The 15,567-nt window shown below is 48.5% G+C and overlaps 2 protein-coding genes across 10 annotated transcripts in view; one reads left to right on the top strand and one right to left on the bottom strand.

The window, feature by feature from the left end:
* Positions 1 to 15,567, bottom strand: part of TMEM164 (transmembrane protein 164) — a 171,622-nt gene that overhangs the window by 8,212 nt on the left and 147,843 nt on the right. The gene's annotated exons all lie outside the window — the stretch shown is intronic.
* Positions 11,005 to 11,554, top strand: LOC121482796 (DNA-directed RNA polymerase II subunit RPB4-like). The gene has a single exon (XM_041740672.1). It carries the CDS (start codon positions 11,005 to 11,007, stop codon positions 11,422 to 11,424), a length of 420 nt encoding a protein of 139 aa, XP_041596606.1. The 3' UTR covers positions 11,425 to 11,554.

The raw sequence follows: 15,567 nt of genomic DNA, 5'->3' as shown, positions 1-15,567 counted from the left end.
CAGAGACTAAAAGTCATTAAGGATGCTAGAGACTGGCCAACTAGAAAGCCCATGCCCCATTTGAAGACGGCAACCACCACTCAGCTCCATTCAACCACTGCCCTGCCAGGATGGGTTCCCAGAGTTGCCAGTTTTTTTTTTCTTCAGTTTTGCAAGAGGAGCCAGAAATATGAACTTTTGTGTGGAATTTCCTGATTTTTAAATGTTGGCAAATAATTCCAAGTGTTTTAAGAATGCTCAATGGACCCAACAAAACACGGCTTCATGGCTGGATTTCAGCCCGTGGATGGCCAGCTCTGAGATCTGCCATGGAGCCATGGAAAGCAGCAGGAAAGGTCCCGATGGCCAGCATGGGCAGGGTGGGAGGATTGGACAGAGACCATCGAGGCACAGGGATGGATAAGGAAGCTGCTGCAGGAACCCAAAGAAGGAAGGGGATGGGCGGCCCTCAAAGGTCATAGTGGTAGGACTGGAGAAAAGTGGAGGAAAATCTCGCCAGATGTGAGGGATGTGGTGAGGACGGACAAATCTTGAGAATCTTCTGGCTCAGGCCTCACTGGGCTGATGGTGCCATTGATCATGATGGGAGAAGAGAAGGCAGACGGGGGCAGAAGGTAGGGAGATAATGAGGCCAATTTCAGACATGTTGAAATAGAGGTGTCTGCAGGGAATGTCCTGGGAAACACAAGGTTTCCCTTTTGAAGGGAATGTCCTCAAAACACAAGGTTTTGAAGGTGGTGGCTTGTGAGCATGGGCCCTGGAGCCTACAGACGCAGCTTTTCAAATTCTGGCTCTTGTCACTTATCTTGTCCAGACCTGGGACAAGCCTCTGTATTTCTGGGACTCAGTTTCACTCATCTATAAAATGGGGTGCTTCTGCCTACTTCACCAGGTTGTTGGGGAGATGAGCTGCCCTGATTTAAGTCACTTCGTAGTGTCGTATTGGGGAGTTAACAAGTGGCGATTCTTCTAATTATTATAATGAGTCACACACTCAATGGAGAAGATGGGGTTGAACATCCAGATGGAGGCGTCAGCAGCACCCAATGGCCACTAAAGTCACAGGGGCACATGTAGACTAGAAGAGGAAGGCCAGAGGCAGAAGACCAAGGAACACCATGGGGGTGAGAGTGGGGGGTGTGGAGGGGGAAAAGGAGTGAGGTGGGCGGGGGCTGAAGTCAGGTAGGTCTTCTGGGGGAGAAGCTCGGGCTTGCTGCAGGAACTAGAGCCAAGCTCACAGCACCTTTGAGTCAGAAGGCCCTTGGAGAGTGTCAAACTCATTCCTCCAGTTTAGAGATGGAGACACCAAAGACCAGGAGATGGATCGTGCCACCACCAAAGTCAGAGCAGGGCACTGGGCTCTCAGATGCTGCCAGGCTGCCCACTGCTTAGTGCCCCTGTTGCCACTTGTCCAGACTGACACCACAGCATGTTGTACAGTCTCTTTCCTCGTCTGTCTCCCCATCTAGACCAGAGGGCCCCGGGGGAGGGGGACCTGGTCGGATTCATTGCTGTGTTTCTAGCATCTAGCATAGCACTTGGTTGGTGAAAACACCTCGAGTTACACACTTAGACTGTGTGTGCGCCCCTTCCCATCTGCTGAATGAACGGGAGTTGGGCACCGTGTGGTTCCCTTGGCTGCTGGAGACGCTACAGGGAAGAGGGGCCCCGGAGGGCCGGCGGGTGCACAGGCTCCCACTCCTGCCTCTGGAGTCGGAGCCATCTTCCCCAGGTGTCCTTTCCTCCAGCGTCCGCGTGGCTCCCCCTGCTGGCAGCTGGGCAGCAGTGACAGGTCCCGGGGGCCAGGGGGTGGCTGAGGGAAAGGGACAGGAGGGGGCAGCCAGGAGGTCCCCAGCCTAGAGGCAGCACAGCCACAGACCTGCGGAAAGCCAGGATGGCTGAGGCCACAGACCTCCAGGCAGCCCATCTCCTCACTGCACTACTCACCTGCCCTGCAGTCCCCACCTCCCACTATGGGGGAGAGGCACAGACACTGCCTGGGGCTGCTGTTCTCACAGGTCCTTGCTCCAACCCCGACTCTGCTACCATCCGCTCTGGTTTGCCCAATCGGCCCCACGCCAGACTGTCAGTGCTATGAACAAGAGGCTGCATCTGAACCCCCCCTTCACTTCCAGCACCCTGTACATGGTAGGCATCCCAAAAATCATCAGTGTGTGAGCGAATCAATGGCACAGACCTTCTGGAAGATCATCAGACTATATAAAGCCCTTTGGCTTGGCAAAGGACTTTGAGGACTTCCATCGAATACCACAAGAACCCAACAGACCGCCCTTATTTGCACAAAGATATTTATACCTGGAACAACGTGGGACCCGGAAAGAAACCAAATGGGGGAGGTAAGGTGAACTCTGGCACCTCAATATTGTGTAACCACCATTCAAATGACAACCAAACTATGAGCCTGTGTAGAGAAGTCTCTGGCTAGTAAGGGCAAGTGTTGAAGGTAGAACACCAAACAACACGCCAGGGATGGAAAAACGGAGCCTAACAGCTTAAAATCAAGGGCTTGAGGGCAGACAGCCCCGGGCGTGAATCCCACCTCTGCTACTGCCTATGGGAGTAGCCAGGACAGATCGTGCTGCCCCCTAAGACCCTTTCTGAAGACTGGAGGTAACATCCATCTCTGGGGGCCCCGAGTGGGATGAGAGATACAGAAAAGTAAATAGAGCTGCTCGCCTGGCACACAGCAGGAGGCTGCTATTTTTATTCTGGCAAAACCAAGCCATCCAAAATCTCCAAAAAGACTGGGAGAAGCCAGGGAATCTTGCAAAGAGGTGATCTTCCCTGTGAAGGGTAGGGCTGCGGGAGGCCTTGCCTGTGGTTTCCACTACCTTTTCACTCTTGTTAGTTCTTTTCATTGTAAAGATAATCAAAGATTTGATTTCTCTGAAAACTTATTAAAAAAAAAATCCAGAAAGCAAGCAAGCATGCACCCTGAGAATAAATGATCCACTCTACATAGATATATGCAAATTGTATGCAAACGCACATCATTCCTTTTTTCCCATATACCTGAATGTGGCCCTTGGGATAATCTGAGTGAAAAAAACAGTTTTTTTCTAAAGGAAAAGAGAAACTTAAGCACTTTTGGAAAAATTAAACACATAAAACTTTTTTTCCCGACTTTAAGAAAGAAATGTGACATTTTCTGCTAGCATTGTGTATCCCAGGAGGATAGAAGCATTTCATCTCTAAAGGTAGGGGGAACCAAGATAATAGCTTTCTCTGAAATCGATTTCTGCCAGAAGGAAGTGTCATGCGTGCTGGAAAAGAAGTCACCCACACCACCAGCAACAGCAGAGACAGATCCCCAGGAGGCCTCCCAAGGGCCCCTTCTCCCGTCCTATAATCCTACCCACAAAGGACTTACACCAAGGAGATGAGGCTGCACAGGATGGCCTCCCATTCCCCACTCTCTGTCCTGCTCCCTCTGACTCATTCACTTCCACGAGCTATCCATTCAGAGTAAACACTGGGGACCAGACCCCATGCCTGGTGGTGGGGATAAGGAGGCAACAGTCCCGGCCCCTGACAATTGCCCAGCACTTAAGAGCAAATGATGATGGAGTGGGGGAGGGAGGGGCATGGTGCCCTGGTGGTTCAGTTGGTTATGTATCTGACCTTGGTTTCAGCTCAGGTCATGATCTTGGGGTCATGGGATAGAGCCCCGTGTCGGGCTCTGTGCTGAACATGGAGCCTGCTTCTCCCTCTCCTTTAGCTCCTCCTCCCCCACTCAGGCTCTCTCCCTCTCTCAGATAAACAAATAAATAAAATCTTTAAATAAAGTGAATTATGAGATGGTGTCATCAGGTTAGCACAGTAAGTAATGGGGACACAGCAGGGACAGCTGAGGTGGGTTTTGAAGAAGTACAAGAAGCAGCTGGGGTCAGAGCCAAGCAGGAGGGAGAGGGTACTCTGGGTGGCAAGGACAGCCCACCAACAGGTGTAGAGGTGTGACATGGCATGCTGTTTGCATGTCAGCTCAAGCAGGTCTGTGTTACTGGAACATAAAGTGGGAGGGGACATGTGTCAAGAGATGCAGCTGGAGAGACCAGCAAGTGGGGTCAGGTCAGGAGGAACCTCACTGGCCATGGCAGGGAACTTGGCCTTTATGATGCACGCGATGACATGCCACTGAGAGATTTTAAACAGGGGGCTGCTCAGCCTGCTCTGGACATGGAGATGAGAGGCTTGAAGGGGGGTAAGATCAAAGACCAGTTCAGACACAGCCACAGGTCCCAGATGACCTGGCAAGTGGTCGGACACGAGGGAGGCAGCTCCCAAGTTGCTGACTTCACTATCTGATTTAGGGGAGAGAAGAGTGCAGTGTGGAGCACGCTGATGCTAAAGGCCTATGGGACATCCAAGTGGAGAGCTCAGGCGAGAAATGGCCTGCACATAGAGCTTTGGGTGTAGAGATTAACAAGAAGAGTCCACGGAATGAGATTAAAGCAGTGATCGTTGCCTGAAGAAAGAAACTCACCCCCCCCACCACCCACAAAAAGGATCAAAGACAAGATGAGCCTGCTAGCCACACATGACAACTTACGTATAAAGGAGTTCAAATGAAATACATTTAGTGATCTGGTTCCTCGGCCTGCACCAGCCACATTTCCAAGTGCTCTATAACCACATGTGGCTAGTGGCTACCATACAGGGCAGTGCAGGCATAGAACATTCCCACCATCACAGAAAACTCTACTGGGAGCACACTTTTCTATAGAGGGAAAGACCAATACTACTCCTGGCTTCGGCAACATGTTGGTCATGTTCTCTCGGCTCTAACAATTTCAGGAGAAGTACTGATGCAGGAGAGCTAGGTGCTAAACTCGGAAGAAAAGTTTTTTCAGCTGTCTAAGGCAAGGAAAGGAATTCCAGGAAAGGGGAATAGGATCTGCAAAGTCACAAAGAAATCATTATCCAAATTCCCAATACTTCCATCACTCCTGAATGTTACCTTCACCCTTTTGCTCTTACTCACCCTACCTCTCAGCCCACAAGGAGCCTGCTTCCCCTCTAGCCTTCCAAAGCAGTCTCACTGGTTTTTCTCCTTTGGCCCCTCCAAGCAGAGTTAGTGACTTCTTTCTTTGCATTGCAATTGCCAGACTACTGACCCTCCTTTCTCCCTAAAACCCTACCACCACCATCCCATACCACCCACTACTCTTCCCTTGTGTGGTTGTCTACAGACATGGGGTCAGGGCCCTCAACATCCCTTGAGGATGTTAGTACCTGGCATGCCACCACTCTCTCCCAGACCATCCTTGTCCTATTTCTTGATAATTTCAACATATTCCTAGATGAACCTTCCAGGATCCCTGCCTCTGTTCAATGGCTCCTCCTCCTCAGTGATCTTGCCCTCTAGGGCACCTCAGCCACTGACCCCACCATGGTCAGGCCTGAGATCTCAGTATTGTGAATATCTGCAATCCCCCATATGTCAAACATTCTCTCTTTCCAGCTTACACTCACACCCTGACCCTGACACTTTGACCCCACCGGAATCTGTGATCCGGAGGTCCCACCATCTTTATGCTATCCCTCATGGCTGCCACTTCCCTCCTTCAATTCCAGGGCCTGCCCTTCTAAGTATCCCTGGCATACACCTTTGACTCCACAGTGCCTCTCATGATTGGTGCCTCTCATGATTGTACTCTTCTTGGGGAATAACAACAACAACAACCCAGCCCTGGTTAAATTTCAATCTGCTCGTCTTCCTTGCTTGCACCCACACAGCTGAACATGTCTGGAGAAAAACAACAGTGCTGACAGTTCTCACTTCAAATTCGTGATCACAGACCTCAAGTGCATCCTTCATGTTGCCAGGCAATCACACTACATTTCCTCTTGTCCGTTCACTCTCTCAGGCAACGATTAATATTTTCCCTCTCTTCTCAAACCTCCAATACATCTATCCCAACCTCACTCTCAGAGGATAAATTTGCCTCCTGCTACACTGAGAAAAAAGAGATCAGGCAAAATTTTCGATGTTCTCATGATTGCCTGTATGGGTCTAACAGTAACTGGCTGCTGTGCTCTGCCTTCACCACCCCCTCCCCCACCCACTACAAGGGATGAACTGCCCTGGAGCTCAGCCAAGGCCAGCCTTCCCATTTATATGCAGATCCCAACCCCTTTCACCTACTGCAAACACCTGACTTCATATCCCTTCAAAATGCTCTGCAAGATTTATTTATGCTTAAATCATCCAATATGGTAGCTACTGGTCACGTGGCTACTGAGGCCTCTAGAGGTGGCTAGTTTGAATTGACAAGAGCTATTTGTGTAAAACACTGCAATTCAAGGGATCTAAAATGTCCTGGTGATCATTTTAGACTGGTTACATTGGAACTATAATATTTTGGATATACTGGATTAAATAAGATAGAAGATACTGTATTAAAGTTAATTTCACCAGTTTCTTTTACCTTTTATGAGTGTGGCTACTAGAAAGTTAGAAATGATATAAACAGCTCACAAATTTTTTTTGACAATACTTGTCCATACTCCCTGGCCACAATTCCTCTTCCCATTCTCTCTTAACCTGCTCTAAAATTCAGCCTCCATTCCTACCCTACCCCATTCTCGCCCTACTCACTCCACCAAAAACAGCTCCCTGCAAGGTTACAAATTACCTTTCCACTGCTGAGTCCAATGGTCAATTCTCAGGCTTCATCCTAGGTGTACCTTTTCCTTCTGGAAACATTTTTCACCCAACTTCTGGATACTGCTCTTTGTTCTCCTGTTCCTCAGCCTACTTCTTCTCCATCTCCTCTAGCACCTCCTCCCCCTCTCCCTGACCTCTAAAACTGATGAAAGGTCAGAGATGCAGAACTCAGAGATTTTCTCTTCTCTCTATACTTTCATTCCCTAGGCAGTTTCGACCAATCTCATGGCTTTATTGGGATCTATGTCTCGATGACTCCAACATGCATATCTCAGCCTCCATCTCCAGGCTCACACAGCTCATAGCCTGCTCAATATCTGCACTGGAATACCCAAATGGGCGTTTCACTTTCTTTTTTTAAGATTTTATTTATTTATTTGAGAGAGAGATCACAAGTAGGGGTAAGGGGTGGAGGGAGAGGCAGACTCTCTGCTGAGCAGGGAGCCTGATGTAGGGCTCGATTCCCAGGACCCTGGGATCATGACCTGAGCTGAAGGCAGACATATAACTGACTGAGCCACCCAGGCACCTGATATCTCACTTTCATAAATCCAGCTTCTGACCTTGGCTCCTATGGTAGATCATTACAGATTGATCTCAAGCGAGTAGATCACTGGCTCCCAGTGAGTCACAGCCTCCTAGTATCCACATCTCTCCCACCCTGATTGGGCCACATGGCCCACCTGGCTCAGCCATGCATCTTGTTTTGACCAACAGGATATCATCAAAATAGATGCCATCAGAGGCTTGATAAGCATCTGTGCACTGGAGCATGCCCTCTTGGAATGCTGCCCTGAGACCCTTCATGCCATGAAAGGCCATGCAGATAGAGAGGCCCAGCCATCTCAACTGCTCCAGGTGAACCCAGGCAAGACCAGTAGAATAATACCTTAGTCAGCTTGGGCTACCATAACAAAATACCATAACTGGGTGGCTTAAACAACAGACATTTATTTTTTCACAGTTCTGAAAGCTGTAAAGTCTAAGATCAAAAGGCACTGGCAGACTGGTATCTGGGGACAGCCCACTTCCTTTTTCACAGACAGCCACTTTTTTGTTGTATCCTCACAAGGAAGGACGGGCTAGGGAGTTCTCTGGCCTCTTCTTCTTAGAGCACCAATGCCATGCCTGAGGACCCCACCATCATGACCTAACTGAACGCTAACTACCTCACAAAGGCTCTACCTCCAAACATAATCATAATAGGAGTTAGGATTTCAACATATGAACTTAGACCTTATGAGGGCAGGGCACAAACATTCAGTCCATAACAAAGGAAGACTTAGTCTACCCATACACTTGTGAAAAACAGTAAGTCATTCGGTTTTGGGGAGTACCTCTTAATCCCTTTCACCAATTTTGCCCATTGCTCCAAGTCCTCTCCTCCCTGGCAACCAGTTTGTTCTCTGTATTTATGAGTCTGTTTCTGCTTGTTCATCTGTTTTGTTTTTTAGACTCTACATATAAACAGAATCAAAGGGTATTTGTCTTTTTTTTTTTTTTTTACTTACTTCACCTAGCAAAATACCCTCTAGGTCCATCTGTGTTGTCACAAATGGCAAGGTCTCCTTTTTATGGCTGAGTAATATTCCATCGTGTGCATGCATGCATGTGTATCATGTCTTCTTTATCCATTCATCTGCACTGATTGACACTCGGCTTGCTTCCACACCTTAGCACCAGTCTGCATTCCCACCAATAGTCCCCAAGGCTTCCGTTTTCTCCACATCCTCGCCCACCACTTGCTGTTTCTTGTCTTTTTGATACTAACCATTCTGATAGGTGTGAGGTGATATGGCACTGTGGTTGGAATTTGCATTTCCCTGATGATGAGTGCTATTTGAGCACCTTTTCATGTGTCTGTTGGACATCTGGATGTCTTCTTGGGAAAAACATCTATTTGGGTCTTCTGCCCATTTTTAATTGGATTACTTGGTCTTTTGGTGTTTGGCTGTGTAAGCTCTTTATACATTTTGGAAACTGACCCTTTATCAGATACATCATTTGCAGATATTTCCTCCCATTCAGTAGTCTGCCTTTTTGTCTTGTTGATGGTTGCCTTCAGGGTGCAGGAACTCTGTAGTTTGGTATAGTCCAGTAATGCCATTGCTTTAAGCCACTACGTTTTGGGATGTTTGTTACTTCTACCCCCTACCCACTCACCCCCCAAATAAAAGCAATAAACAAGTACAAATCCCTCCTCCTAGTCTTCCTGATCTCAGTTAGTGGTCTTCCATCTAAGTCACTCAGATCATAAACCTTCAAGAGTCATCCTTGACCCCTCCTTCTCTCACACCCTACATCTTATCCATCAGCAAATCCGGTTGGCTGTACCTTCAGCATGTATCCAGAATCCGACAATTCTTCTCTGGCTCTCCTGTCAGTACCCCAACCACTAGCATCTCCTGCCTCAGTTATTACAGACATCACTTACAGATTTCCCTGCTTCTGTCCCTGTCCCCTGTGGTCTAATTTCAGCATAGCAACTGGGTGACCCCTTTAAAAATTCATTTGGATCATGCGAGTCCACAGCTCAAAGCCCTCCAATGACTTCCCATCTCCCTAAGAATAAAATGCCAAGTCCTTACTACGGTCTGTGAGGCCTTATATAATCTTCCCCCTCAGCTATAGCATCTCTCTGACCTCATCTCCTACAACTTAACCCCTTCCTTCCCATGGCTCTAGACACACTGACCTACTTGCTGTTCCTGGAATATTCTAGAAATGGTCCTGTGTCTAGGACCTGTATACTTGTTTGCTCTTCTTGGCATATTCCTCCTCCAGGTATCCAACGGCTCAGCCTCCTGCCTACAAACCTTTGCTCAGATGTCACATTCTCAGTGAGATCTTGCCTTCAAATGAGGCTCTGCAGCCTCTCCAACCATTCAGCATCCCTGTACCCCTGATTCTGCTTTACCTCTTCCTCTATGGCACTTAACATTATCTAACTTACTGTACACTTCACTTATTTCTTTACTGTTTCCTTCCACACGAATGTCAACTCCATGAAAGCAAGGATATGTATCTATTTTGCTCACTGCTTTATACTCAGCAAGTGCCTGACACAAAGTAGGGGTTTGATACATATCTATAGAAGGAATGAAGTGAGCAGCCCAGTATGTTAGAGAACTTTCTACAGTTCAGTATCATTTGACTATCATGTAGGAGAGAGGGATAAACAAGAGATGGAAGCCAGCTCATGATGAGTGCTGTTTGCCACATTAGGTATTTTGGACTTCACAAATCACCTTGAGATCTCAGTAAAAAGTAGGTTCCAGTGCAGTATGTCTGGGGGTGGGGACATAGAGTCTGCATTTCTAACTGGCTCCCAGGTGCTGCTGGCCCACAAACCATATTTTGAAGCAAGGGGTAGAGCTCGCAGTCTGGCTGTGGACAGAAGTAGAGCGAGGCTAGAGGCAGGGACACCAGTGTTGAGGCTGCTGTGGAAGAACAAGTCAGGGATGATCCAATCTGAACTAAAGCAGGAGGGATGGGAATGAATTTGAGACATGATCAGGAGATTGAATTGACAGCAGTTGGTCACCAATGGGATATGGAAGAGAAGGGGCGTGAAGGGCCAATGATTATCTGCAGATTTTTGGCCAGGTTAATAAGTGGATGGTGGTACCGCTTGATGGGATGGGGAACATGAAAGCAGGTCTGTGTTTGGGAACAGGGAAGAAAATGATTAGTTTAGTTCCCAATAATGATGCCATCCTACCTTTGTGCCCTCTACATAAGACATCTCCATTTTGAGCTTCAGCAAGCCTTTGCCACCCAGAAGATAAGGCCCTAAGGTCATCCTAAAATGACCACAGATGTGTGATTTCCCATTCTTGCCACTGAGCACAGGCTCAAGTCAGGCTTCCCTTCATCTAGGCATTTGACCAAATGAACTGTACCTTCTAATCTGTTGAAATGTATAAGAGACTGTCCTGGGGTATATGCCCATGTGGAAGGTCCATCTGGTTGACCTCTTAACCCGATGGGCTAGAAAGCCCACTCAGGCCAGGCTTTACCTTCAAAGTGCCTAAGTGGGGGATCCCTGGATGGCTCAGCAGTTTAGTGCCTGCGTTTGGCCCAGGGCGTGGTCCTGGAGTCCCAGGATCAAGTCCCACATCGGGTTCCCTGCATGAAGCCTGCTTCTCCCTCTGCCTGTGTCTCTGCCTCTCTCTCTCTCTCTCTCTCTCTCTCTCTCTGTGTGTGTGTCTCTGCCTCTTTGTGTGTGTGTCTCTCATGAATAAATAAAAATAAAATCTTTAAAAAAAAGTGCCGGTGTTTGGCGCCCCGCACGTGGACCCTGGCACGGTGTGCCCATGGCGGCTGGAGGTAGCGATCCGCGGGCGGGCGACGTCGAGGAGGATGCCTCACAGCTTATCTTTCCCAAAGAGTTTGAAACAGCGGAGACATTACTAAATTCAGAAGTTCATATGCTTCTGGAGCATCGAAAGCAACAGAATGAGAGTGCAGAAGATGAACAGAAACTTTCTGAGGTCTTCATGAAAACTTTAAATTATACAGCCTGTTTCAAAAACAGAGAGACCATTGCCAGTGTCCGTAGCTTGTTGCTCCAGAAGAAACTTCATAAGTTTGAGTTGGCCTGTTTGGCCAGCCTTTGCCCAGAGACTGCTGAGGAGTCAAAGGCACTGATACCAAGCCTGGACGGGCGGTTTGAATATGAGGAGCTACAGCAGATTCTTGATGATATCCAGACCAAGCGCAGCTTTCAATATTAGTCTCCAAATATCGCTCCACTGCTGAGGGAACTGTGTCCCAAGCCCATCACCACTGACCAGGTGTCTGGAGCTGACTTACACGGAAATACTATTGCAGAAGACAGTTGGGCTTCCTTTGGCTAGAACAACTCAGCTTGGTCTCAGTTTAGGTTGCTATTTTAGACTTAACTCCTAGGTAACCTGGCCTTCCCTCTGGGAGGGGGAGGGGTGAGGTGGGGTGATGCGCACATAAGCTACACTAGTGACTACCTTCTACCACAGTTTTGGCACCTATGTTATTTTTAAATTGTTTTTGTTTAAAAAAATAAAAATAAAAAGTAAAAAAGTGCCTAAGTGGGGGCTGACTAGCTAAGGTAACTTGAAGACCCACCTTCACCTCTGAGAATACCAGCCAGCCCTCTGCCAACAGCACAGAGTGGGGGCCCTAAGCTGGCAAAGAAGCCACCAGGTAGGCCTGGCCTAGCAGATTCGGCACTGGAGTCCTGAGAGCCAGATCCCAGCTTCCACCCTCATCCATATAGGTGGATCGAAACCCCTCTCAGCAGCACTGTCCAGCCTGCAGGGAAATTTCAGGCCCTCTCTACCTTGCAGGAGCATTGTAGGAATAGAAAAGTCAAAGGAATATGGCAATACTCTACAGAAAAGCAGTTTTTAAACATAACACGCCATGGTGCCTCGCACAACCTATGCAGTTAGTTGTCAGCCAGGTCTCTGGTGAGCTTTCAGGAAGTGGGGGGTAACTCTTAGATCATTTGAGCCAAGGAGGCCTAACCTTCAGCCTCTATCAGAATTCCTTAGGGGAGTGGTGTTCAGATTTCAGCTGGCATCAGAACCCCTGGGAGGGCCTTGTTACAAGGGAGCTTCCTGGGCCCCACCGCAGAGTTTCTGATTCAGTAGGTCTAGGGTGGGACCTAGAGTCAGTAGCCTGAGAATTTGTAATTCTAACAAGTTCCCCAGCTAGGCAGCGGTTTCTGCTGCTGGTCCTGGGACCACCCTTTAAGAACCGCTGTCCTCAAGAATTTGTAGAAAATGCAGATTCCTGGGTCCCACCCCAGCAACCTGAATCCAGGACAGAGGCCCCAATCTGGTCCCGTGTGAGAAACACTGCTTTCTGGAAGCGGCTACAATTACAGAGGGAAGTACTTGACTTAATCATCTGCTCCTACAAAGCACTCCTGAGCTCCAATTCCTTCCTCTTCTGTGGGGAAAATCCCACAGCCATCAGACATTCTCCAATCCACCCCCCTGCACAAACCTCAGCCCCTGGCCAATTTTCAAATTCCCCAGCTCTTCCCTCACCCCATGAACCCTGCAGGAGCCTTTGGAATCTGCCGGAGCCCCTGAGCCTTTCCCTCTGCCATCACCTGGCCAACAAAGTGGAAGTGGGAAGCCAGAGAAAGAGAACTTTCCTGGCATCCTAAGGCCAGTTAGACAAGAGGGAGGATGAGCTAATGGGAAGGGGGGGTGATTGAGGAGAAACAGGCAGAATGAGGTCGGTATGACCTTGGGGTCAGTTTGCAAGTCACTGGCCATAGTACTCTTGCTTTAACTATTGAAGAAATTAGCACACCGGCTGTATCCCAGCCCTCATCCTCCAGGGGGTAAGCTTAAAGCTTTTATACCCCAGTTTCCTGAAATGTCCCCATAGGGCATCTGATTTGCCTGTACTTCAAAATAACTTTCTTACCCTGTGTCAAGCCTGGGCATCCCCAGCTCCCCAATTCTGAAACAAGAGCTCCCTCTAGTGAAGTACGAAGGGTTTTCCAAGTAGCCAGGGCTTCTTCACCCTCCTGGAGCCAGGCAGAGATCTCCCTGGCAGCGTGGGGCACCAGTGAACCTCTCCAGAGAACAGTGTTTGGGATGCATAAAAGGCAAAAGTGTTACAAAAGAAGCCAGTAATAATAAAATGGAGTTACCAAGGAGCACCTGGGTGGCTCAGTCGGTTAGGCATCTGCCTTCAGCTCAGGTCATGATTCTGGGGTCCTGGGATCCAGTTCTGCAACGGGCTCATTGCTCAGCAGGGAGTCTACTTCTCCCTGAGCCCCTCACCTCCCTCTCATATTCTTTCTCTTCTCCCTCTCTCAAATAAATAAAAATTTAAAAACCCAGAGTTATCAAGATAGGATAAACAGATCTGTAATTATAGTACTTGGGTTTCTTTACTAATACATTTAATGAGATCTAGCAGCGAGTTTAACCACTACCATGATTTCAAGGCAGTGATGAGCATACACAATGTTCTGAGCTATCTGCCACCACTGTAATGTGACAGGAAGCCATCTGTGATGGCTACTGAAAATGAAGTCACAGGTATGGCTAATGCCACTGTTGCCTGTTGCCTATCTTCATGTGCTACATTTCTGGCTGAGGTTGGGGGGAAAACAAGATTTTTTCCCCACCCAATTTAATGGATCCCGTAATTCCTTATTTGTGGACCCCATGTTAAAGACCCCTGCCTAAATAAAACCACCACACCCACCTAACCAAACCAACCCACAGGGATGAAGAAAAGGAGAGGGAGTTCCCAGAGCCAAGAGTTGGGTCATCAACCTGCAGGTCTAAGACCGGTGTGGGTGTGCTCTTCCGCCCATCCTGCAGCTGACTTCCCTCCAAATCATCCCACTGGAACCTCTGGAAACCTGGTCCCACAATCGGCAAGTATACCTGCCACCTCCACACAGAATGCCCCTGGTACTTCTCCAACCTACAGAGACCTGTCTCTCCCCTAGGACACTGCTTCTCCCTCTGGCTGCTCTGAGCAGAAGCTCTTCCTCCTCCTCCTCCTCCTCCTCCTCCTCCTCCTCCTCCTCCTCCTCCTGTGCTCCCTGAAAGCTTGTGGGGGAAGGGAGGGGGGTATTGAAGATTACCCCTCTCATTGTTTCTGGATGCTTACTCTTCTTTCCTTCTTTCAAGCTTCACTGAGCTTACAGTCTCCCTCTTTACATCAGGCTTTTTCCTGCCCAGCACTGCTCTGGGGTGGTTTCCACATCTGTGCCAGGGGCCCACTTCTAATATCCTGACCTCATGGCCTCTTGAATGTTCTCAACTCCACACATCTGCACCTCTATGCCACCTTCCTACACACAACTGGCTTCAGGGAGCACCCCCAGCCACCCAGCCTCATTTATGTTCATCTGACCACAGCCTCCCATGGTGTCAGATGCCACATCCTCATTCTACTGTGCGCACACGCATGCACCACCTGGTGACCTCTGATCCCTTGATTCCCACCCCCACGGACCTCCTCCTTGCTCTTCCTTCCACACCACCTTGGAACCCATGACCAATCCCTTGAATTTGCCCCCTCAAATCCCAGGTGGGCAGAGGGCACTCTTTATCCCTGTTACCCCATACTTCTCCCTACCCCCGTTCTCACTAGCTCATCACCAAGGGTAGCCTGCTAAGAGTGATAACCTAAGAAAGAGCTCAGACCACATTTTAGGAGATTGGTAGGCAGAGTCATGGTACCTTAGCAGACAGAAAGCATATGAGTACAAATTTATAAGGTGTGAATTACATGATGGGTACTACTCTAAGTGCTTTGCATACATGAACACACTTACTGCTTATCCACACCCTTTGAGGAAGTACTACTACTCTTATTTTATAGATGGAGAAACAGAAGCAGAGAGAAGTTAAGGGACTCAGCCAAGGTCACACAGCTAATTAAGTGACAGAACTAGGTTTTGAAACCAGATTGGTCCCACTTCGTAATTGGCAGCATGCACTTTTCATTGTGCACATCTCAGAACTGTTTCATCGGCAGGTAGCCAGGCCTGTTCAAACTTCTTCTCAAGCTTCTCTGTTCCTTTGACTAGGTGGGAAAGAAGTTCAGGCCCAGTCTACAAATCTGACCACTTCAGATGGTTAGGGTCTGGAGCAGAAAGCTCACTTAGGTGTCAAGACCAAGCTTCAGGCTTTACCCCAGGTAGCGAACGTAGCCCTGCCTATGCTGGAGGTGCTGGGTGTCTGAGAGGCTAATCACAAAGTAAGCACTCTATTTCCCATTCTGTTACTGCTCCTTGGGTGATCTGAACCTTGGTTGGAAACCCGAAAGGAGGAAAGTGGGTGGCAGGGTTACCAAAGCTCTGTCCCAAACCCCAAACATCCCTTACTTTCTGGATCTTCCACACCATTGACCCT

Source organism: Vulpes lagopus, chromosome X (genome assembly GCF_018345385.1).
Source record: "Vulpes lagopus strain Blue_001 chromosome X, ASM1834538v1, whole genome shotgun sequence".
Lineage (NCBI taxonomy): Eukaryota > Metazoa > Chordata > Mammalia > Carnivora > Canidae > Vulpes > Vulpes lagopus.
This window is presented reverse-complemented; position numbering and strand designations above follow the sequence as displayed.

Coding starts and splice junctions, on each gene's coding strand:
- LOC121482796 (XM_041740672.1), top strand. CDS start 11,005: ATGGCGGCTGGAGGTAGCGATCCGCGGGCGGGCGACGTCGAGGAGGAT.